Below are 23,162 nucleotides of genomic sequence, written 5' to 3'. Positions count from 1 at the left end.
GCACATTCATTGGTGGTATTACCATGATTAACAGTTAACCATCAACTTACATTATAATAATTACATACCAACAATGGTAAAAAAAAAAAAAAAACTACAGTACCACTAATGGTAAAGGGCTGTACATACCAGCAATGGTAAGAACAATACCAGAAGGTAAAGGACAACACATATCAACTAGATGATGAAGAAGAACACATTAACATTTAAGACAGAATATTGATGTAACATAAGTATTAAGACCCTCTATCTTTAACCCTGTAAAGCCTGAACCATCAAATCATTGAGAGAAAATTCCAGTTCTTTGAAACTGGAGCCTTAATTGGTCCTTCTGAACAACCAAAAAGATATTTTTCAAATATCAATTTCCATGTATGAATTAAAATTTCAAGGTTCAAAGTTACTTTATTTGTACCCGTGGGTAGATTTGTTTTGCAGTCAAGGTGATTGCTTTGGCATTACAACAAGACATACAGTGAACCTGTTAGGCAGGTACTTGATCACACTTACAGACAGGACAAAAAGAACAAAAAATGCTCAGTGTTCCACCATTCATCAGTATAGCAGCATGGATAAGTAAAAGAATATAATAAATAAATAAGATTAAATAAATAAAAACAAGGTGCAATAGAACACAATAAAAACGCAGAGAAGATAAAAACAGTCTAGGATAAAAACCAGGATAAGAACATTAAATTTAAAAATTTGAAGTCACAATAATAATAAATAGAGCAAAGAGATAGAATAAATAACTAAAATAAGTTAATAAAGTGCTATGTCACTATGTCTTATTAAGCTCAGTGACGGCAACAGGAACAAAGCCGTTTTTATAACGCTGTGTCCTGCACCTGGGGACTAAAAACCTCTGTCTAGAGGAAAGGAGCTGAAATTCACCTCGTAAAGGATGGGAGTCATTATTAAGAATTGATGAAAACATCCTCTGTACCTGTTTAGTGTACAGGGAGGCGGGACAAGACTGGGACTCACCTGATCTGTGAGGCCCAGTCTTGTCCCGCCTCCCTGTATCATATTTGATACATCAGGTCTCAATGCTCAAATATTATTATTTTTGAACAAACAAAACCATAATATAACACAAACATGTCTAACAAATTGGTAATTCCTTTTCAAAATTGTCAAAGTTCTTCCTCCTTCTTCATTAATTTAATCTTGTAGTGCCACTGGAAAGGCCTCTGGTGAATGAATTCCTCCCCCCTGGTGGATTATGTGTGTATTACATGTATCTAATTGTGTACATCAGGTTTTTCAAGACAAAAAAAGTCACACTGATCATGTAGAGCAGGGGTGTCAAACTCATTTTAGTTCAGGGGCCACATTCACCCCAGTATGGTCTGAAGTGGGCCGGGCCAGAAAATTAATAACATAATAATATATAAATAATGCCAACTCCAAATATTTCAATGTGTTTTATAGTGAAAAAAAGTAAAATTACATTATGGAAACGTTTACATCTATAAACTGTCCTTTTAAAAATGTGAATAACATGAACAACCAGGAAAAAAACAGAAATTTATTTAGAAAAATTAGTGCAATTTTAACTCTATTCTGCCTCTGCTTATCATTTGTAAATGTGCATTACAACTTACAGATCACAGTGGATGTGCAAATTTGCAAAGTATTTGAGTAACTGGCAGAATATTAGTAAAATTACACTTACTTCTCTTAACACATTTGTAGTTTTTCATATTTTTTTGTGAAAGACTAGTTTGTAAATTTACACATTTTCATGTAATTTCCCTTTTTTTTTTTTTTTTTTTTACACTAAAACAGAGGAAAATTTTGGAATTGTCATTATTTGTAGGTTTTTATGGTAGTATTTTACTGATCTGACCCACTTCAGACTAAAGTAGGGCTTTAAGTATGGGCCCTAAAGTAAAACAATTGACTGTTAATATCTTGAGTGTAATTTTTGCATTTCACAAATTCATCTCACGGGTTGGGTTGGACCCTTTGGCGGGCCGGATTTGGTCCCCGGGCCGCATGTTTGACACCTGTGATGTAGAGGGCTTCAAAACTCACGTATCACATATGATACGTTTGGAGTTATAGGGTTATAGGGTTATACTCCAACTTAACTGTGGTGGTGTACAGAGATGTAAAACTACAAAACTTGTGTCAGTGTCCGAATACATGTGGACCAGACTGTTGGTTACATAAAATGTCTGGTTATGGAGAATTCATCTAGACTTGAAGACACTGAAAACCCTGACATTTAACACTACATTTCACTGCTGCTTTCACTTGAAGTTGGAAAATCTCTTAAAAATAATGTCTCAACTGATCAATATGTCATTATTAAAACATAACATTTTCTCCCTCTCTCTTTTTTTTTTTTTCTTTTCTTGCCTGTGGCCTCGTATCAAAGTCTGTTTCATCATGTCTCAGTAGTCGGAGGTAGAGCTTAATTTAGCGATAAGTTCAACTGTCTGGTTGAGGTTAGAATAATGTCAGTGTGTGGTGGGAAAGCACCTATGGGGAAACAGTCTTAGTTCACAATCCAGAATCTAAAAAGTGAGTTATATATGATGACAATAAATGGCTCGGGGTATTGTAAAATCCTCTTCTGACTGGCATTTGTGTTTACACCGTTTTTTTTTTTTTTTTTTGCTTTAAACGGGGCGTCCTACTGCACTGAAGGCCACATTCAAAGGCAAAGCTCCTCCTTTATTTCCTGCTATTCTCCGTCGTGGCGCTCCTCTCATGTCCAGGAGATCTCCACTGTGCTGCCGGGATGAGACAACCAGCAGTGACTGTGTGAACCTCCGTCCAAAATCAAAGAGCGATCTGACACCGCGGCGCTCGGGCTTTTGAACAGTTCAGATCTGAGAGCATTGCTGCAAAAGTGATGGAAAGTGGGAAGCAGAGAGAGGCTGACACAGACCAAACACAGACAAATAGCCAGAGAGTATCGGACAGATATTCTGGGTAACAACCTTGAGCCTGTCAACTTGGGCTCTCAGGTTTTTTTCTTTTTTTTTTTTGGGTTGGGGGAGTTAAAAAAAAAACAAAAAAACGAAGGCAGATATTTCTCACTGGTTGAAAACTAACATGACATATCTATCCCAGACTGAAGTGTTACAGGTGAAGCCCAAAGAGCTGTATCTTGTTATTTTTGATTCCAGGTCACTGTCTAAAAGCCTGACAGCTGAAAATGCAGAAATGGCTACTGTTAGGAAAGCGTAAGAAGCTGCTGTTTGTTAGCGAAGTTTAAGAAGCTGCTATTTTGGCAGAAAACTTTTTTTTATTTTTCCATCAAGGTCACTTTTTTATAACATAATAAAGTTATAATGTGCTCTGCGTGGGTTCAAGTAATGTATTTTCTGTGAGTTTGCCAATAAAAAACAGTATTTCTAACCCCTAAAACGCTACACAGACAAAATAACACAATATATTATAATAATTCAGTGAATTTAGAGAGATTTTATGGAATTCTATCACCATCAAGGAAAAAAAAAAAGTATGACTAACTATATAGTCAACAAGTTTGACAAAAATACACTTTTAGCTCAGCCACTTCTTCGTTCATTATAACACGAGGACATTCATTTTAACACTAAAAACCTAGTAGGTCATAATGCACTAAAATGTGTTTTTATTTGTTTATTTATTTATTTATCAGGGACAGCACATATAATGGACATCTACAACAATTGCAGCTGTAAATATGCCAGACTGTAGCAACAGTGCAAATTTCCATCTCCAAAAATGAGAAATATACAACAACAAACATACAATTAGTCATTAAATTAAGCTGTATTTTATTCTAATGATGATGACTTTTGCTAATAGATATTTGTTTTAACTTCCTGAGACTCAGCAAATGCATTTTTGTCCTCTGCAGGGGACTAAAGTTTCACAGTTTTGCGTAAAAAATGTTGTCCGTTGCAAAGGACATTTCATTAACAAATTAATTAATTAATTAAAATAATTGAAAAAATGTATCTGAAAAAAACTGTTGCATTATGCAGTTTACAATCAAGACCATTGTTTCTTCTTCTTCTTCTTCACCCACGCTGTACGAAGGAGAGATACCGCAGGTCCTTCTTTCCCTCTGCTGTCAGACTCCACAATCAGTCCTGCTCCCAGTGGATCACCACATATGTGGTGTAATAACAACCCTCCCCTCCATTCCATTTATGTTGTCCATCACTGTCTATAGGCACCATATTTATATATCTAAAACCGCACCCGTCCAAATCTGTATATATTCAAATCCGTTTTTTTTTTTTTTTTTTACATTTATAATCATTTGCACTTCATTCATATCAAACCATATTTGCACTCTCCTTTTAAACACTTTTTTACTCAAATTTATATGACTGTTTGTTTTACAAGTATGTGTATGTTTATGTGTATGTTTTTGCCGCTGACAACACTGTGAATTTCCCCATTGTGGGATCAATAAAGGAATATCTTATCTTATCTTATCTTATCTTATCCAGGGGTGTCAAACTCATTTTAGTTCAGGGCCCACATTCAGCTCAATTTGATTGGAAATGGGCCGGACCAGTAAAATAATAACATAATAATATATAAATAATGTCAAGTCCAAACTTTTCTCTATGTTTTACAGCGAAAAAAGTAAATTTACATGTACATTATAACATACAGATCACAGTAGATCTACAAACACACAAAACATTTAATAACAGGCAGAATATTGTTAAAATTGTACTTGCTTCTATTAAGACATTTCAGGTTATTTGCATTTTTTTTGCAAAATTATACTTTGTTTAAGTATAAATACATGAAAATATTTACATTTACAAAGAGAAACAATTGGAGTTGTCATTATTTATATGTTATTATGATAGTATTTTACTGAATCCTGTCCACTTTAGACTGAATTGTTCTGAATGTGGAACCTGAACTAAAAGGATTGTTCATATCTTAGTATAATTTTTGCATTTCACAAATTCATCCCGTGGGCCGGATCGGACCCTTTGGCGGGCCGGATTTGGCCCCCGGGCCGCATGTTTGACACCTGTGATCTAATCTTATCTTATCTTATCTTATCTTATCTTATCTTATCTTATCTTATCTTATCTTATCTTATCTTATCTTATCTTATCTTATCTTATCTTATCTTAAAAAGGCCAAACCTTTCACTTTCTTAGGTCTCAGGAGGATATATCATTTGGAGGTTGACAAAATCTCTTACGATAGAATGAAATAGTAAAAACACATACTGGTGTAAAGTACGGTCATGTTTAAAAGCTCTAAGTAATGCTTTAAAACTTGTATGTGTGACTTTTTTTGTCCTTACTAAAAAAAAAATATTCCGAAGGACCTTAAATCGTCCCAGACCTTTTCAAAGATATCAGGGTTTTATGATTTTTTTTTTTTTTTTTTTTATTTTCTTTATTTTTTTCAGCAACATATGTTGCAAAATTGAACAAAATACCCCAGTTTCCACCAGGCATCTCGGTCCCTTACCCTTAAGTGGCAAAAAAAAAACAAATGAATAAAAAAAGAATAATAATAATACAAGTAAATATTAAAAAAATGCAAGAAAACCACATGTAAGGTGAAAAAACATCACTTTTCGAACATTAGACCCACATCAGTGCTGATCCAGACCCCTGTCCACATCCACATTCTCCCTTTGAACATCATTCCTTCCATTAGTACCATTACTTCAAGCAGGTCCACTCACTGTTCATGCCGAGGTGGACCTTACAGACCCTGGAGACCACATTGGACCTGAAATTGTTGACTCACTAGAACTGTTGCTCTCACTGTCTTGTAATGTGTGCAGAAATGACTAAAAATAGTCACTTGCCCGATAAAGAGTTAAGCGTTAACGGATCCTTCCTTTCCGTCTCCTCAGGCTCCTTCATGATGGTGAACTCGTCGCAGCATTACGGGGGTCAGCGGGCTCAGCTGTTGCTTCTGCCGCTCAGTGAGAACGACACCCACTGCATCCAGTTCAGCTACTTCCTGTACAGCCGTGACGGCCACAGCCCCGGGGACCTGCAGGTCTACATCCGGGTCAACGGGGGCTCCAAAGGTAGCGCCGTGTGGAATGTGTCGGGTTCTCAGGGCCGCCAGTGGCACCAGGTGGAGCTGGCGGTGAGCACCTTCTGGCCCAGCGAATACCAGGTGAGCATGTAGAGGACGCTGATCTGTGGTGATTATCAAAGGTTATGGTTTTATTTTATGCAAATCTGGACCCGCTGCACATTTTTTTTGTCCAGAATCATTAATTGTCTTTTCTAGTCTCTCACAAAATAAATGTCAAATGCTCACACAGAATGCTGCATGAATTAGAGAGTTCGCATTTTGACCTTCATGAATAGGGTTTCAGAAAGATGTTAGACCACAGACCTGAGCATTAAAGGAGTGATATTTAGCTTTTTAAAAATGGAATTATGCATTTTAAAACATTTCCCTGTGGTCTACATAAACTGTAAATGCTATGCTTGGGTCTGAATTCTTCATTAGTTCAACTCCACAGGTCCATCTTCAACCCTATTTCTGATTAATGACACCAGAAAGGGTGTTTTGAGCGCTGGCCCTTTAAATAACCCTCAGGGGTCTGAGCCTATTTTGTCCTTTTTTGAGTACTTTTGATTTTGCCTTTGTAAACTATATAAAGAAGTGTTTAACCCTTTCATGCATGAATTATGAGAACCTTAGTAAAGATTTTTTTTCTTGAGTGTTTTTATTCCTCCTTAGACATGAAAAAAACAATGCGATAGATTTTGTTTTTTTCATGGAGTTACAAAAATGTCCATGTATTTAATTTTTGAAGTAAAGAAACATGTGTTTAAAACCCAATATCAGAAAGTACAGAAGAGGATTAGGGCCACTGGAAAAAAATACAATAAATTAAAATAAGGTCCAATATATGTATATTTTTAATTATTATTATGAAAAAAAAACTCAGAATTCTAAGAAAAAAAAGTCAGAATTCTGAGTTTAAAGTCCAGTGGCCCTAATCCTGTTCCGTAAGAAAGTGATATGAAAACAATGAAATAAAAACATTTTTAATGCTGCAAATCTAATGTCTTCTCACATTTTAACATATTCTAATGCTAGTTATTACTCACTTCATGGAGATAACATGTAACAAAACCTTTGTGTCTGACAAATAACATGTGATTCACACTCAAACATGTTACTGCAGATCAGGTTTATCAAGAACAGAAAAGTTACAGTAATGGTTTGAATGTCATTGTATGGGATGATGCGTAAGTGTCCACTGTGTCGGCTGATATGGAACTAAAACAACAAAACCCATGAATATACAAGAGAACAGCTGGAGAAGAACTGTCCACTGTAGTGACCACTATGCATGAAAGGGTTAATATACCCCTGTTTGGTATCTTTTTTTTCAGCACAACTTCATCTCTCTCATCTGCCTATTATTGTTTTTTTTTCACTTTAACCTACTATATCAACACAAAAGGCCAAAAAACGCACAAAAAAATCAAATCCAATTTGTAAAATTTGTCTTTAGAACTAATGTACATAAATATTTAGTTACATATTTGTGTGAAAATGTTCTGGATTCTTGTATAATCTTTTAATACTCTATCCATGTAATAAAATTCAAAGAAAAACACTTGCAGTTATAATGTACCCTGGAAGAAAAATAAGTAAAAATGAGACAATAATAGTTTACCAAAATGGACCCAAAATGTACTGACATCTATTCTGGGTCACTGGCAATCTAGAAACTGAATTTCAAATTAATTCAACCAATAGTTTTGCTGCCAGAGTGTTAACCTTTGTAGGTCTGAGCCTATTTTGTCCGTTTTTGAGTACTTTTGATTTTGCCTTTATATACTATATAAAGGAATGTTTAATATTCTTTTTTTTTTTTCAGCACAGCTTCATCTATCTCATCTGCCTATTATTATATTTTTTTTTACTTTAACCTACTATATCAACACAAAAGGCCGAAAAACACACAAAAAACATAAAATATTTATAATTTATTCCCTAATTAACACAAAGATGCTTAACGAACGATTTCAGAGACTTTAAAAGTGAATATTGGTTCCAAATATTAGGTATATGAAATTAAATGTGTAATAAATTAAAACTATACTCAAATATTTGATATAAAAGCATATCTTTATATCGGCGTTTTCTCCGGTGTTGGTCATATTTTCAGTTTTTACTACAACCGCTGCTGCTGACAAACAATTATGGCGTAGTCTAAGAAATGTTCATCGGAAGACTTGACCTTATATGTGCAAATGTTGTGACGTACATAACTAGTTATAGATGTAAAAAAAAAAAAAAAAAAAAATTAAGCAGGAATTTTAACAGGTTGTAGAAATACATATTATTTTTGCCAAAATGAATATAAAGATAGCTTTGCAGCACCTGGAGGGTTCAAAATCAAACTTTATGAACTATTAGGGTCCAAATACACAAATAAATGAACCAAAGACTAATAAAACAACTTAAGATTCATGTTTCTTTCCACGACATACAATACATAAATTAATTTTGAAGCTTTCGCCCAAATAAATAAATAAACATTTACTGGGTTTGTTTACTCCTCAGAAGAACATTCAACATTAAACACGGTTAAAATACTCATCAAAGTCTGTCCACAGTGACTTTCTGAATGTACTTATGCAGATCATAAATTATCCATTTATATACAGTATCAAGGCTTTGACCGAGTATGCATCGAATTTGCATGATAAAAACAGTCCTATTACTAAGAAGCTGAATAATAAATTAGCTGGTGTTGAGTAATAAAGTGTAATTTATTTTGTTGTTATTCATTTTGTACACAGATATACAGTGCTGTACAAAAATGATGCAAAATGAACTCAAATGTGGTCAATAGTTACAGAAACAAATAGAACAAAATATACACATATATAAGGAAGCAAGGGAAAAGGATGAAAAGATAAAGAGGGAAGAAGAAGAAGGAGGAGGAGGAAATAAGGAAGAATGAAACAGGAGAAGAGGAAGGAGAAAAGAAAGGCACCTAAACACCAGCACCATGAAAACCCTCATTTCTATTCTTATATTTATAGTTCTGTATTATCATGTAATGCCTCTAATGTGCATCATAACGTTCTGCCAGATTTCACCTGTTCTTACTCTGGACATCGTGACATCATTAGAACACTCCTTTTTTTCTACTTACAAAATCAACAACAAGAACAAGTCATTAGAAAAAAAAAAAAAAATAGGCAAAAGAAAAAAGACAATAGGCAAGAACTGAAAGAAGAGGGAAAGAAGCACAAAAAAAGACAATACAGATTGGTTTTTGTCTTTCGTCTTTTTATCCGTTTTTTTTTGTTTTTGTTTTTGTTTTTTTTTCTATTATACCTGTGTGGACTCCTTCAGTTGTGTAAAATAAATCTGCCTGTGACAGTAATACCAATCTCAGCTAGTTTTCATAAAACAAAAATAAAACGCTTGCCCCCCAAAAAATTAATATAAATGAATGAATAAATAAACATAATGAATAAAGAAGCCAAAAAGTAGCATGCTGTGCTTATTAAAAGCAACAGAAAAACCTACTGTATTATACGCTTAATCTTGTTAAGTACAGAAATTATGCAGGTTTTCAGGTTTTGCAGGTCTGCTGTTTTATTCTGTCACTGGATAAATCTGTCTCAGTATAAGTTACAATATCTTATTAAGACAAAGTTGGATATAGATTTTCTAAAATGTGATTACTTTTATAATTAATTTGTTTTGCCTAATGTTCATGTCTTATGAACTTTTTTTTTTTTTTTTTTTTGGTCTGTTTCTTTGTTTTCATTACCCCTGTCTGGCACTAATTTTTTTTTTTTTTAAAAAAGGAGGGAAAAAAAGAAAAAATCATTGAATAATTGACCAAATAATTTTTTCTATTTCCAAAACTAATCAGAATCAGCTTTATCGGCCAATTATGTCAACACATACAAGGAATTTGGCTTTGTTTTTTCTTAGCTCATGTAGTACAATTTCAACATAAACACGAACACAAACATAGACCTAATATAAACCAACATTTGACTAAAAATAAGGACAACAATGGGTTGAAGAATAGTATAAACTAAATAAAAATAAATGAGTAGATAAATAACATTAATTAACAGATTTTCCGTTCCTGATATTCCATTGGAGGACATTAAACATCATCAAATCGAACATAGAAACTCTTCTACTCACTAGTCTGTCACTAGTTACTTTAGTTTTTAAGTAACTTAAGAAGTAACAGCAAATATCTGGTCCACTCACTTCTACTTGGACTCACTTTATCAACAATGAAGGCCAGGGTCGTGCAAAATCCAAATGGGTACTCATTATTTTCACTAAGGAAAAATAAGCTGTTTATTGGAAATAAATCTTAGTTTTCTTTTTTGACAAAAATAGTATTGTCAAGCATGTTTTTATTATAATTTTTCACATAAAAAAAACAAATGCTATTATTTAAATAACATTTTCCAATTAGTTTTGAGCTACATTTAATCAGAAACAAACTAAAACAATGGTTTGCCTAATATGTCAGCAGTAGAACAAGTACCATATTCTTATATTCTTATATTAAATAAGTTGTACTTCCTCCCACTCCTTTTCAAATGTGCAAATGAAGTCATGTATATGTATAAGTTTAGTTTTTTTGTTTTCTTCCATGACTTCTTCCTACCTATTTTATTTCTAAGGAATTAAGTAAGATTACTTTGTCTTGTTGCATATTCAAAATAAACTAAACTAAACTAAAAAAAAAAATTAAATAAATAAATAAAAAATCTTAAATTCTGCCTTTTTTCTCTATTTTTCAAGTCTTTCAGTTGCAAGACTTTCCGAAATTAAGCCAAAAAAAGAAAAAGCGCTTAGCAGATTTGCATAATTAGTGTTATATTTAAGAATATCAGGGTTGTTTTTGCAGTTCAGACTTCATACCTACTGGTTACAACCTTGTAATTTTATGATAAGGCAACATAAGCAAAGTCACTGTGGATTCTGAGTCACTGTGATGGGTATTTTAATAATGTTTTTAGAGAATAAATGAATAATCCATTACCCCAAATAATTAATTCATGAAATAATAATGAAGACAACCATTAGTTACAGCTCAATTAGTCACGTCTTCCTGTGTTGAGAAGGATATGACGCAGTTTGATTGATTACATGCGGTATAATGTGTGAAAATGATGAAATAATGAAAGTCACTGAAGGTTTACCTGGTGCAGAATGCAGGAGTTGAGTTGTTTGGAGAACACAACAGGCTGATTTGTTATGGATTTTTATCAGCAGTATTGTCATATAAGAAAAAAAATATCTTAACGATGTTGACTTCATCATAAAAGCAGAGATAGTAAAGTTCAAAGTATGTATTTTTCACCCACGTAGAAGTAAAAATACTTTAAGTAGATACAAAGAAACAGGTACAGAACTTTTTCTTTATTGCAGAGGGAAAAAAAAGGCATCTGAAAGACATTTCTTGCAGCTTTTTGTGCGCAAAGCAAATTGAACCTTTTATTTTAACATAATGTGAAGCCAAACCATTGTAACTTCAAAGAAAACTAAAACTATATACTGAAAATAATGACCCTTAACTACTTTTCAGTGTTAGCAACAGTGTTTGAATCATTACGACACCTTTTCTCTGCAGCCGAGTCTCCATTTCTGTTTTGTCTTGTTAGTCTTTTATCTCTATTTTGTCTTATGTTTGATTTTTATTACATCTTATGCTCCATTTTTGTCTTGTTGCTCATTTTACTCTAACATGTTTTTTTGTGTTTCCGTCTTGTTACGTTTACCAATTGTGACATACACCAAGGAATCGTCTTTTCTATGCATTTATGTTTCATTCATGGAGGCTGAAGTTAGTGTTGATGTAGGTACAATGGTCAATTAGTGCAAAATTAACCTTTTAAGACCCAGACAAGAGTTTCACAACTTTATACAAAGAAAAAAAAAAAAAAAGAAAACTGTCCACCACAAAGGGCATTCCATAAAAAATGTTAAAAACTGCATCTGAAAAAACTATTGCATCATGATGTTTCTAGTATAGGCACTTATTTAATTAAAAAAAAAAAAAAAAAAAAGCTTGTACTTTGCTGACATTTCCTGGGTCTCAGGAGGTTCACCGCTAGCATTTGTGGGACCCTAAAAGGTAAACGTTGTGGGCCCTTGCTACAACAAAGTATCTGTCAGAGTGGGGGGGAGTGTGTTCCATAACTGTCATAACCAGGGGCACTACTACCAATTATGGGCCCCATGAAAGCATAATTGTTGTTGACTCAATCTGTCAGACCGGGGGGGGTCCATACACAACAACGTCACTTACGATACCGCTAAAATGAATCTTAACATGCTTTCAACATGCGCCTCCTGACTTCTACACCCCTCTTATACAGTGGATCTTACACGAAAATTTCACATCTATATCCACTGGGCCCCCTCCATTGCTGTTATGGGCCCCCCTCAAATACTGGGCCCCATTAACCCTTTCATGCACAAATTATGAGAACCTTAATCAAAATTTTTTCCTGAGTGTTTTTATTCCTCTTTAGGCATGAAAAAAACAATGCGATTGAAAATTTTCTTTTGAAAAATAATTAAAAAAAAAAAAAAAAATAACATAAAAATAATTTTAAAAATACATTAAAAAAATAATGAAAAAAAAAAATTCTCATGAGCCTATTTTTCATGTAGTTGCAAAAATGTTCACTCAGCTGGACACCACACGTTTAATTTTTAATGCACAGAAACATGTATTTACTGACAAATTGTGTGAAAACTGTGGGGATGGCTTGTGATTCTGGGGGTTTACGCTCAGGAGAGATCTACATAATGTTAGCAATTCATGTCAGAAAAGATATGTAGTGTCTTAAAACTTCAATAAAGATATGTGTAAAAAACAACAACAACAACAACAACGAAAAGAACAACAAAATCCATGAATATATAAGAGAACAGCTGTAGACTAGCTGTCCACTGTAGTGACCTCTATGCATGAAAGGGTTAAATTATCATGTTTACCCCCCCTTATCGGTGCCCCAGGTCGTAACTACCGTAACTGGCGTAAACCAAAAGAGAAACTTAACTTAACATGCTGTGGATGTCCGACTCACGGCTTCTAGGCCTCTGTTGTACACCGGAGCTTCCATGAAATGTTCACAACTTCTAACCCAGGGGTCACCAAGCCCGGTCCTCGAGGGCTACTATCCTGCATGTTTTAGATATTTCCCTTTTCCAGCACACCAGACAGGTCATTATCAGACTTCTGCAGAGCTTGATGATCAGCTTATCCTTTGAATTAGATGTGTTGGAAGAGGGATACATCTAAACCAGGGGTGTCAAACTCATTTTAGTTAAGGGGCCAGATTCAGCTAAATTTGATCTGAAGTGGGCCGAACCAGTAAAATAATAACATAATAATATATAAATAATGTCAACTCCAAACTTTTCTCTGTCTTAGAGTGAAAAAAATAAATTTACGTTATGAATAGGTTTACATCTACGAACTATTCTTTCAAAAGATGTGAATAACATGAACAAACTGAAAAAATAAGTGTAATTTTAACAATATTCTGCTTCAGTTTATCATTTACACATGTACATTATAACTTACAGATCACAGTGGATCTACAAATATGCAAAACATTTAGTAACAGACAGAATATTGTTAAAATTGTACGTACTTCTCTTAAGAAATTTCAGGTTATTCACATTTTTTTGTGAAATTATACTTTGTTTTAGTGTAAATACATGAAAATATTTACATTTACAAAGACAAAAATTTGGAGTCGTCATTATTTTTATGTTATTATGATAGTATTTGACTGGTCTGACCCACTTGAGATTGAATTGTTCTGAATGTGGAACCTGAACTAAAAGGATTGTTAATATCTTAGTGTAATTTTTGCATCACAAATTCATCCAAAGGGCCAGACTGGACCCTCTGGAGGGCCGGATTTGGCTCCCGGGCTGCATGTTTGACACCTGTGATCTAAAACATGCAAGATAGTAGCTCTCGGGGACCAGGGTTGGTGACCCCTGTTCTAACTTATATCCACTGGGCCTCCTCCACTGCTCTATGGGCCCCCCGGGAATGCTGGGCCCTATGAAATCGTCATGTTTACCCCCCCCCCCCCCCCTTTACACCACCCCAGTTCTCACGTACCTGTTCAAAAAGTGCAAATGAAAATGGAAAGTGCCATTACGTGACAACTCTACTCAAGTCCCATAATGAAGTACTTGTACATCATTACTTCCAACCTCTGCAGAAAAGTCGGCTCCAACTCGTACCTTCTATTATCTTCTCTACTATTTAAACCACAATGTAGAATTAGCAAATTGCTGCTGTGTCACATATCACAGTAGCTCAATAGGTGTGTAATTGGACCGGGCGTTTGTTTGCGTTGTATCTTTATTTATTGGTCCATTTACCTGTGTGCTGCAGTGTAATCAATAGCTCAGTTTGATGCCTGTATTGTTGGTGCTGCAGTATTAGCACCATTAGCGCTGTAGCTTGTAAGATTCTGATGACTGGATGCAGTCCTGCTTCACCTCATTATGGCCAATAATTTATCCCCTAATGCTCACTCGTTTCTTCCCACCAAGCCTCCCGCCCCACCCCAAAACAAGCGTTAATGAGAAGGCAATAGCTAGTGTAAAGGCATTGTGGGAGTGTGGGTCTGCCGAACAGTCAATTGACCTCAATTCCGTACGACCCTCAGTGTGGGGGAGCGAGCTGGGTGTTTGCTTCCCTAACCTTGGTGCACTCCGGGCCCCATCTCAATAAATCAAGAGCCAGTTAATGAGATTAGAGGGCTGCACAGATCAATGAGGACAGCCTGAGCTTTACCATCCTCAGCTCTCCTGTCCTGAGTGACTCACACAAACAGCCAAACTGATTTAAAGTAATGATTTTTTCTCCTTCTGTATGGATGCTAGAGGTTTGCCTTCCATGCGTCGGAGCAGAGGAAAGAGAGGTGGAAGTGAAAAAAAAAAAAAAAGAGTAGGGGGGGATGCTCTGAAGCTGAGGTGTACAATCAGACACGTCAGCCTAGGCGGGGAGTTTGCTTAGCGCTGCAGTGTTTACCATTTGGACAGGCGTGCATAAGCAATGTAATCTACTGTTCTGGTGATGTATGTCCAAGCTCTCTGAGTGATGAGACGCCGCCGCTCGCCAAAGTCCTCCCGCAGGCATGTAGACACAGGACAGATTGCTTTATTTGTCCTATAAACTGCAAGCTTCTACAGCAGGTAATGAAGCAGGTAAAGCTGCTCCGATGAGTGAAGAGGCTTAAACTTAGCCTTGAAGGAACAAAGCATTCCTGTCTGCTCTGTGGAGAAAGACTAGACCGAACCCACAGTGAGGTTTTACCCAGCGATCCTCTCTCTCTCTCTCTCTCTCTCTCTCTCTCTCTCTCTCGCTCTTCTTATTTCGTCCCCCGGAGGTACTCGGCAGCTCCCAAACCCCAGCTGTGGCCCCCACAGGGCTCGGCTTGCCTGCACCCGGTCCCATCGATAAGGATCGATGTCCGGCACCGTCAGCCAGCAAATCAGGCCCGGCAGGTTTCAGAAGACCGGGGGGGGTTTAGGGGGAGAGGGGTGGCTTAGAGGAGGATAGAGCGTGCCCATGTGGGTGGTGGTGGTGTTTGAGATAAAAATATAATAATAAAAAAAATCAAGTAATCAGTGGGAATCAACACACCCTCAGGAAAAACAGACTTCTACTAAAAGATAGGCTGAACAGTGATCAAAGGTGCTGTGGGCCTTTTGCATCCACGCTCTGGCTTATGTGAGATGTTGAAAATGCCCAAAATGAACCAAAAAAAGAACATGAACTGCCATAGGTTGTTTGCGATTGAAGAAGGAACCGATAGGAGCATTTGGTGAATTAGAAGAAAAACTGTAGATTATGATTACATGCAGAATCACTGACATTAATGTAACTTAATGCATATCGTCGCTGTTGGGTGGAAGTCTATTTTTGGTCTTTTTTTGTCATAAAAAAATTCTACTAGTCGGTATTCACATTGGCCTGATGGTTTTAGAAATATTTAACCAGTGAAAAGTGTTGAAAACGGCTTGTGACTATTTCAATGTTTTTCAACCTTGGAGTCACCTGGAATTCAAATGGGGTCGGCCGAAATTTCTAGTAATTGATAAAAAAAAAAAAAAAAAAAAAAACAACTTACTAATAAAAAATGTATGGTGAGTTGAGAGAGACAATCACAATATATAAAAGCAATGACAAACTGTGAAGCTGAAACTGAAGCACTGTGGTTCTGTTTATCTGTCAAATGTTCATTGTGGTCAGTTTCAGATGCTGCAGCTCTTTCATAATTCATAGTTTGAGTTCTTGTTTGTTCAGTATTAATTGTCAGCCTTGGAAATCCAAGCTGGACTGACTGTACATAACCTGACCACGGAAAATAAAACTCTCACTTTGTGCAGTAATCTACACCTGGCTTTTCTGCCTCCGTCCATAATAATATACATTATATTGACTAAATGTCATCTAAAATTTGCTGTATAGAAAACTATTACATGATCAAAAACAAATTAATTTTAGCAAAAAAAAAAAAAAAAAGTCTATGTTTTGAATGTCTGGGGTCACCAGAAATTTGTGATGTTAAAATAGGGTCACAAGCCAGAAAAGGTTGGGAACCACTGAATTATATCCTTTAACTTAGGTGCTGAACTTGGCCAAAATCATAATTTCATAAGTTCGTATTATGTTTTTGCACTAAAAGAAAGAAAAACATTTGAAATTGTCATTATTTACAGGCAATTGTGTTATTATTTTACCGGTCCGGCCCACATGAGATCAAACTGGGCTGAATGTGGCCCCTGAGCTAAAATGAGTTTGACATCTCCTGGACTATACATCGTTTTTCCAGTTTCCTGAAAAACAACCGTTTTAAACAAAAGAGGTTCCTGCTTGGCATTGACGATACATAAAAACAATAAAAGAAAGATAAAAAAAAATTCATTAAAAAACAAAGATTTATGACAAGACTAAGTAGTTTAAGGACATTGCAGACAAAAGTTGCTTCCATCTCAGTCAACCCCGTTACCCATTACCAAGACGCACATTGTTACCTTCAGTTTCCTATGTTGAAATCCTTTCTTCATAGTTTGTGCTTTCTCTGCTTATTTGGTTATGGGGACACCAACTCCTCTCAATGACAGAACAGCTCCAGGAAAAGATAAGAGAAGCCCTCCTCTTTGCAGTTTCATCAATACCAGAAATGCAACGATAGCAGTAACTCACTATCGTTATCCTCATGCATAATTTACATGCCACAAATTACACCTGGCTGCAAAAAAAAAAAAAAAAAGCCCGTAAACCTAGAAATTAGAACAGGACGACAGAGTTGTTGGTAGAAATCTAGTTGTCTTTGTGTGAACTGGCAGGTTTTGCAAGTTTCAGCTCAACTTGTCATTAATCTTCAGCCCAAACAGGACTTTTTCACAATATGTTTTCTTATAGTCGACTATTCTCTGAACTACAATCAGTGTTTGCTTTCTTGACACTCACTATGATCGGTAAAGGTATAGGAATGAACACAATAAAATAAAATGTTTACTTTAGGTGTCAGTGGAATAGGACATCAAGACGGCATATATTCACGATGAATAATCAGATTGGGTACCAGATAATGAATGTACCAAGAGTTAGACAAAAAAAAAAAATCACACACCAGCACACATTCCAAATAAGGATTTATTTCAGCCTTCTGGAACTATAAATCTTAATATGGGAGCTATATTGGTGTGTAGGCTTTTTGCATCCATTGTTTTTTAGCTGTTTTGCTATGAGTTCTATCCAATAGAGCGTAAATATCAAATATCACGCTATAATTTCTCCACAACAAGGTTAATTTTAATATACAGGGTGGGGAAGCAAAATTTACAATGAACATTTAGTTGTTTTTTCTCAGCAGGCACTACGTCAATTGTTTTGAAACCAAACATATTGATGTCATAATCATACCTAACACTATTATCCATACCTTTTCAGAAACTTTTGCCCATATGAGTAATCAGGAAAGCAAACGTCAAAGAGTGTGTGATTTGCTGAATGCACTCGTCACACCAAAGGAGATTTCAAAAATAGTTGGAGTGTCCATAAAGACTGTTTATAATGGAAAGAAGAGAATGACTATGAGCAAAACTATTACGAGAAAGTCTGGAAGATACTATTAAAGAAGAATGGGAGAAGTTGTCACCCCAATATTTGAGGAACACTTGCGCAAGTTTCAGGAAGCGTGTGAAGGCAGTTATTGAGAAAGAAGGAGGACACATAGAATAAAAACATTTTCTATTATGTACATTTTCTTGTGGCAAATAAATTCTCATGACTTTCAATAAACTAACTGGTCATACACTGTCTTTCAATCCCTGCCTCAAAATATTGTAAATTTTGCTTCCCCACCCTGTATAGGCATCAGTCACTGAAGTTGCAAGGAACACTTACAGAACAGGGGGGGTAGAACTGTTGATTTCTCACATGTTAAAGGTAACAAACATGATAAAGACAATGAACCACAGGACCATGTGTGGAGTTACATCACCAGACAACTGAACTCTCCACAATAGTGAGTCGTTTATGTAATGTTGTGACTCATTGTGTTGCTTTGTACATGGACACTGCACATAGTCTACCCAAAGAAACAGACAGAATAGAGCTCACTTTTTTTATATGAGATTGCCCATGCACATGCACATGATAGATAAATAAAACGTACGTGTCTATTCATACGTCTAATAAGTGTTGCAATTGTTGTAAATTCGATTAGCAGCTGGTTTTGTTGTTTTGAAGCTGATGACAGGTTGGTATAGACCAGGGGTGGGCAATCCTGGTCCTGGAGGGCCGGTATCCTGCATGTTTTAGATGTATCCCTCTTCCAACACACCTGGTTCACACGATAAACCTATCATCAAGCTCTGCAGAAGCCTGATAATGACCTTCAGGTGTGCTGGAAGAGGGAAACATCTAAAACATGCAGGATACCGGCCCTCCAGGACCAGGATTGCCCACCCCAGGTATAGACATTCATGGGCCAGTCTTCAGCCTCACTAGTGTCGCAGGGCGTGCTGGAGTCTATCCCAGGTACCTATGGGCGAAGGTGGGGAACACCCTGGATGAGTCGCCAGTTCGTCGCATATAAATATAGAGACAAACAATCACTCTCACATTCACACCTATGGCAATTTTAGGCAATTAACCTATCAGTGCATGTCTTTGGATGGTGGGAGGAAGCTGGAATACACCCAGAGAGAACCCACGCCAACATGGGGTGAACATGCGAACTCCACACAGAAAGGTCCCTGGTTGGAATCAAACCCAGGACCTTCTTGCTGTGAGGCGACAGCACTGTGTCGCCCTTTGTCCATTAATATGATTTATTTAGAGCTGCAACCGACTAATCGACTAGGTGTTTGAAGTCGATGCAAAAAGTCCCCATTCGATTGCTCGACTCGAATTGATCGAAGGTAGACATTCTATTGCAGTTTTCCTGAATTGAAGCTTCTTTGTAGTGAAACAGTGAAACCAATGTTTAACAGCAGAGAAATGAACGAAACAAAGCTTTGATTCAGAAAAATTGGGGTTGAATGATTTTTTTTGGATCACTTTGAGTCGATTAATCGGTTGCAGCTCTAGATTTATTTATTTTTCTCTCCATGCCCTCCTATGTAAAGACTTTAACCCTTAGAGGTCCACGGTCACGGCCCCGTGAGTGAACCACATGACATTTTCAACACGTCGTAGCGTCAGAAGTCGGTCCCATAGACCACTGCGGACAGTTGCATTCAAAAGTGCGGACTTGAAACACTCTCCCACTATTTGATGTTGATAGAGCAAATACAAATGGAGATATGATGTTTTGAAACTGGAGTAAACAAACGTGAATAAAAGTATGTATTCAAAACAGAAAAAAAATGGCCGAATCTGCGTATTCTAATCCACAGATTGCATTAGCAGTACAGGTAAGGGTGAGAAAGACCCCCACCTGAACCATAGGGGTAAGAAAACTGGAGAAAACACCTATGTAAAGATATGCTTTTGTGTCAAATATTTGAGTATAGTTTTAATTTATTACAATTTTGATTTTATATACTTAATATTTAGAACCAATATTCACTTTTAAAGTCCTTGAAAAGGTTTGTTAAGCATCTTTGTATTATTTATGCAATGAATTATATAAATTTTTCAAATCGGATTTTATATATTTTTTGTGTTTTTTGGCCTTTTGTGTTGATATAGTAGGTTAAAGTGAAAAAATAATAGGCAGATTATTTAGATGAAGTTGTGCTGAAAAAAAAGATACCAAACATGAGTGTATTAAACATTTCTTCACACAGTATATTAAGAAAAAATGAAAAGTACTCAAAAATGGCCAAAACAGGCTCTGATGCCTTAGGGTTAAGTCTATTTATGAACAAAAGTGACCATATTTAGTCACTATTACAATCTCTTAATGACAATAGTCCATTTTGACACATCAGCTACCTTGCACTTGAATCTTGAATACAGTGCCCAGTTTCTCGAACATGTCTTCATTCCTGCTTATTTTCTGTGGACTGACGGCCGTTCACAGTGAGTGACAGAGGACAGATGTGTTCAGTCGACCGTGAAACATGATTGCGTTGCACATGTGCATGCGAGTGATAGAACCAAGACGTAATTGTCACGCTGAGATAGCTCAGGAACCCGGAAAAAAAACCATCTTCTATGTACAGTCTTCTATTAGAAAGCACTGGATATAGAAATGTATGTTTGTGAATCGCACAGACTGTATTCTGTACATGTTTATTGCTTTTTAGAGAATCTCTGACATTAATATGTAAATCCCGTTGTAGTGTAGAGTACTATGTTTATTAGCTGGAACATAATGTGGGGAATTGGAGATCTTTAACCCTTTCATGCATAGTGGTCACTACAGTGTACATCTATTCTCCAGCTGTTCTCTTATATATTCATGAGTTTTGTTGTTTTAGTTCCATATCAGCCAACACAGTGGACACTTATGCATCATGTAACTCTGCTGTTCTGGATAAACCTGATCTGCAGTAACATGTGTGAGTGTAAATCAATTGTTATTAGACTATAATTACCTCCGCCGAGGAGGTTATGTTTTTGCCAGGGTTTTTTTGTTTGTTTGTTTGTCTGTCCATTAGTGTGCAACATAACTCAAAAAGTTATGGACAGATTTGGATGAAATTTTCAGGGTTTGTTGGAAATGGGATAAGGAAGAAATGATTACATTTTGGTGGTGATCGGGGGTGGGGGGGCCCACGGGGGGGCCCATTTCCAACAAACCCTGAAAATTTCATCAAAATCTGTCCATAACTTTTTGAGTTATGTTGCACACTAACGGACAGACAAACAGACAGACAAACAAACAAACAAACAAACAAACAAACAAACCCTGGCAAAAACATAACCTCCTTGGCGTGGGGGGGGCCCACAGGGGGGGGCCACTGATCAGCCTTGGCGGAGGTCTGCGCTCTCCGAGTGCTTCTAGTTATCTTTTGTTTTAATTAACAAAATAGGCTTTTTTGGTATATTATATCCATGAAGTGTGTAATAACTAGAACTAGAGTATGTTTAAATATGAGAAAACATCAGATTAGCAGCATTAAAAGTGTTTTTATTTCATAGTTTTCACAGTATGTCAGTAAATACACGTTTCTTGGCTTCAAAAATTAAACGCATCGTATCCATTTGAGTGGACATTCTTGCAACTCCATGAAAAATAGGTTCATAAAAAGCTGTCAATCACATTGTTTTTTTTTTTTTTTTTAATGCCTAAAGAGGAATAAAAACGGGGGGAAAAAATCATGATTAAGGTTCTCATAATTCATGCATGAAAGGGTTAAAGAACAGGCTTTTCTTACTTTACTCTGAAAACAGTGTTTCCAACAGTAGCATCTTATCATATACAGTGTCTTGGCACAAACCGATATTTGAGGCAGATCTCGGTTGATGTGTTTCTTCTGACTGATGACCTGAGGATGACCAAACGAAGGATGAATGTGAGCAGAGTTTTCCATCTGTGTTTGGATATCATGTTTTTAAAGTGCCGGAGTACAAAAGCAAAGTGTTAGAACTTCAGAGGACAAAAAGGAATTTGATCAGTCCCTGTCTGAGAGGGTAGGGGTGGTAGGTGGGGGGGTGGCACAGTAGAGCGAGTGGAGTGGAGTGTCTGAGAGGTACTTTGTCAGACATTTTTAGCTCCATTCCTTGCATTTACATTTTGACTCTTCCCGGTTTCTTTTTTACCTCCTGACCGCTTTGTCCTCTCTATCGCAGGGCATCTCACTATTTGGTTCTCTTTCTCTTTTATCTTTCCTATCTCTCGTCCTCTTTTGCTTACCTTTTGTTTTGTGTCCTAACCCTTCTTTTACCCAGCCAATGATTTAGTGCTGCAAGTAAAAAAACAACAAAAAAACAGGTGAGCTATTACTTTAACCCCCTAGGATTTGTCAGTTTTCTTCAATATTTGAAACATGGACTATGACACGTTTAAGAATATTGCACAATTTAACCCTGTAACGCCAAACGTGTCATATTTGATACATGTGTTTTTGAAGCCCTCTACATCACAGGTGTCAAACATGCGGCCCGGGGGCCAAATCTGGCCCGCCAAAGGGTCCAATCTGGCCCGTACCGCACTGAAGATATTAACAATCAATAATGTAAAAATCATTTTATTTCAGGTCCCATACATACACATATAAACCAATTAGATCTCAATTGGGTCAGACCAGAAAACTACAGTCAAAATAACCTTTAAATAATGACAACTGCAGATTTTATTTTTGTTTTAGTGTAAAAAAAAAAGTGAAATTACATGAAAATGTTTATATTAACAAAATATCCTTTTACAAAAAATGTGAATAACCTGAAGAAATATGAACAACGTGAAATGTCTTAACAAAAGTAAATGCAATTTTATCAGTATTATACCTGTTACTAAATATTTTGTGTAATTGTAATGTAAGTTGTAATGCACATTTGTAAATGATAAACTGCTGCAGAATATTGTTAAAACTGCACTTGTTTTTCTTAAGACATTTCAAGTTGTTCACGTTATTCAGATTTTTAAGGAAATGATGTAGATGTAAACATTATCATAATCTAATTTAACTTTTTCCACTGTTATTCTTTGACTGGTTTGGCCCACTTGAGATCATGTTTGGGTGAA

The 23,162-nt window shown here is 36.1% G+C and overlaps 1 protein-coding gene across 5 annotated transcripts in view; it reads left to right on the top strand.

The window, feature by feature from the left end:
* ptprua (protein tyrosine phosphatase receptor type Ua) overlaps positions 1-23,162 on the top strand; it is a 575,321-nt gene that overhangs the window by 268,085 nt on the left and 284,074 nt on the right. For all 5 annotated transcript variants that reach the window (XM_030147519.1, XM_030147516.1, XM_030147518.1 and 2 more), the window contains exon 3: positions 5,852-6,123. In XM_030147519.1, coding sequence (XP_030003379.1) covers positions 5,852-6,123 — 272 coding nt within the window. The remainder of the gene's footprint in view (positions 1-5,851; positions 6,124-23,162) is intronic.

Source organism: Sphaeramia orbicularis, chromosome 11 (genome assembly GCF_902148855.1).
Source record: "Sphaeramia orbicularis chromosome 11, fSphaOr1.1, whole genome shotgun sequence".
In the NCBI taxonomy this organism is placed as follows: Eukaryota; Metazoa; Chordata; class Actinopteri; order Kurtiformes; family Apogonidae; genus Sphaeramia; species Sphaeramia orbicularis.
Note: the sequence above shows the minus strand (reverse complement) of the source record. Positions and strands in the feature narration are given on the sequence as shown.